Raw genomic sequence first — 3,108 nt, forward strand, 5'->3', positions numbered from 1 at the left:
TTGATTCAGATGGTGCTGGTCCTGGGGGACCACATTGAAAACCATAGCCTTAGAGTGTTCAAGAATGGATCACTCGTACCCTACCCATCTTTGTGGTAAGGCTGTGTAGACTTTTAGGGGAAGAAAGCCCTTCCCCATGCCTTAGAAAGTATTTATCCTTCCTCTATATATTAATGATAGAACACAGAAAACAGAAAGAACTTAGGTATGAAGAAGCAGAGTGGACAGATATTTTAGCACATGTTTCTAGATCAGGAAACAAGTTAATGAGAAAAGGAAATCACCTCCAAGCACTAGGCATTTTAGGTGTTAAGTAAGCTAGCTACTTATACAGTAAGAAATATTTGGGGAGCAAGTGTTAAATGGTATCTTGTTCTTAAGTTACTATTTGGTTGTAAGAGACACTAGCCCCATCATAGGCTTTGCTGTACAACATTGAGATTGAAAGCTCACACATTTCATTAGAACACTTGACACTATTCAAGCTGTTTATCCTAGAGGAATAGGCACAAACCATGGGTTAAGCTGCTTGGTTTAATTTTTTAGCACTTGAAAAAAAAATGTACAGTAGTTTGAACACTTAAGTCTTTGTAAACCTCCCTGGAGGTCAAAGATTTCATTCATACGTACAAAATTAGTTTACAAATTTTTTTTTTTGGCAATTTCATCTTAGTAACCCGTTTTATCCTATTGCCATTGTCCCAACCATTGAAAAAGTTTACAATAATTTACATAGAAATATTTTCAAAGTGCTTAAGAATAGTGATTGTTCTCTGGGATATTTACAGGTGGCCTATACAATGTATGTACAGGGTTGTACACTACAGCACAAGTTTCATTGCTAGAATATGGCTTTCTAAGGAAAGTGCATTTTTGGCCGGAAGTGGCAATACTGTCTAGAAATTCAAGGGTTACAGATACTTGGTAACCACATCCAAAGCTGAAGTAGAATGTGGGCAAGAATATTTACAAAAGTAGTATAAAAGCGGTCAAGGACACAAGCTTGATCCATGCCAAGATATCCTGATGTTCTCCCAGACTGGAGGAGGAAAGAGACTTCAGCTGCTGGCTCAGTTACCATTCTGAAGTGGGGTAGAATAGATTTAGACCTCAAAGGCCAAGAGTTGTCCCAGAAGTCAAGCTAGATCATCATCTGTGCTCACAACTGATATCTGTGGAGAAGAAAGAGCATGGCATGAGGTTGGTGACCACTCCTGGGAGACAACTCCAGTCCCTAAAATGGACCTTGCTTTTGAGTTGGTCATTCAAAGACCAAATGAGTTTGAAAGGAAGGGAAGTCAGATAAACAGAACTGGGTTGTATCACTCATGTGCTTCACTTAACTTCAACTATATTTACTGGGTGGAGTGAGAAAACAGTGTGACTGATTCTGCCTATTCTAGTTAATGATCTTAAGTCCTGGAGAAAAATGCAAAAAGACAAATGTGTAGCAAGAATTGGCCATATATCCTGGACAGAGAGGGAGAACAATGTGTAACAAAACTCAACATCATTTGGGAAAAAACAAAAAATAGGGAACCAGGTTTGCTGGTCTGATAGAGCCTGGTGGAACCACTGAGACTATGGTCCCTAGCTGCCCTTCAGGTCTGGAATTGAACCCATACCTATGGCTTCCAGCCAAACAAAAGACAGGCATATGAGTTGAACATGTACCTGAGGTAGATACACTCCTTGGAGAGAACAATCATGGGAGAAAGAAGGGCTGTTTATGCACAGGGAGACAGTTCAGGGAGCAGGAGTTCATGGAGGGAGGGACACAGGGAAGAGGTAACTATTGGGAGTTAGTGAGAGGGGAGCTGTTCCATTGGGGTAAATTGAAGTCAATGTCATGAGACAACATTTGTGTGAAGTGCTGTATGGAAAGTGAATTTGCTCTGTAAACTTTCACCCAAATCACAATTCAAAAAAAAAAAAAAAAAAAAAAAAAAAAAAAAAAAAAGAATTGGTCATAGCCCTATGTTTCACCAGAGATCTTGAGAGGGGAGTGTTCAGTACTTGTTTTGTTCCAGGCTGTTCCCAAAGTAAAAACCAAATAATCCATTTAGGTTTCATCTAAGGAATAGGTGATCCACTTTACAGCTAAAAGAAAAGCTAGCTGTCCTAGTGGGATGGGATACTTCCTAAGTAACACATTTGGTAATTTTCATAAGTGAATTTTGCCCACTATCTGACTTTAACCAACTCCTCTATTGTATGGTGTGCTAATTCACTTTTATAGATTCTGTACACAATTAATTTAACAGTTCAAAAAGGAGCTACGTGGTTCATGCTCTTATTTACATGTAATCTCTGTAAGTGAACTATCCCAAAGAGTAGAGTGATGACCTTAAGTTGACCCATGTGCCATTCTATTTTGGTCAGGAGCTTATCAACTGACTGATCTATATTCCACAGGCTAGACTGTCTAATTTCCAGATGCTAGATGAGGCATTGGTGGCCTTAAGATCCCCATGGCTTTTCCCAGTCCAGGCAGCCACAACTTGAGTGAGCGAGTTCCTCTGACCAGTCCCAAGCCATGGTGTATAAAGATACAGTGGTGACTTACTGCTGGGTACGTGTGTCCGACGGAGGCACTGTGTCTACCAATGTCTATTGAGAGGTCCTCTTCAGTGGTCTTCAAGTACACAGGATTGTCAAAGTTCATACTCTTCATGTTCTTGTGTTGCCAATTCCGCCACATCAAGTAGCCACCTACTGCTGCCATCGCTAAAAGCACTGAAAAGAGAGTGATGAAGCAAGGTCTAATTTCAGAACACACAAAGGAGGTGTTCCAGAGTCCCAGATAACTGACAGAATGAAAAGTTTCACAGGAGCAGTGGTTCTATGGTAGAATTCTCCCACATTTCACGCAGGTGGGAGACCCAGCTTCAATTCCCAGCCAATGCACCTCATACACAGCCACCAGACATCTGTCCGTGGAGGCTCGTGTGTTGCCATTGTGCTGAATAGGTTTCAACAGAGCTTCCAGATTAAGATGGACTAGGTAGAAAGGCTAGGGATTATCTACTTTCAAAAAATCAGCCAATACGCAGCCAGTTTGAAGATTTTAAAAAGCAGCTTGACTATTTGGGATATTTAAAGAGGCAG

The 3,108-nt window shown here is 40.7% G+C and overlaps 1 protein-coding gene across 1 annotated transcript in view; it reads right to left on the reverse strand.

The window, feature by feature from the left end:
* Positions 1-1,136: 1,136 nt before the first annotated feature.
* The window catches only part of VLDLR (very low density lipoprotein receptor), a 57,815-nt gene continuing 55,843 nt past the window's right edge, over positions 1,137-3,108 (reverse strand). The window contains exons 18-19 of the mRNA XM_007939430.2: positions 2,567-2,736; positions 1,137-1,172 (exon numbers count right to left, since the gene is read on the reverse strand). Of these exons, the coding sequence (XP_007937621.1) occupies positions 1,137-1,172; positions 2,567-2,736 (206 nt within the window). The remainder of the gene's footprint in view (positions 1,173-2,566; positions 2,737-3,108) is intronic.

Source organism: Orycteropus afer, unplaced genomic scaffold (assembly GCF_000298275.1).
Source record: "Orycteropus afer afer isolate SDZICR_OR568_19922 unplaced genomic scaffold, OryAfe1.0 scaffold00005, whole genome shotgun sequence".
Lineage (NCBI taxonomy): Eukaryota > Metazoa > Chordata > Mammalia > Tubulidentata > Orycteropodidae > Orycteropus > Orycteropus afer.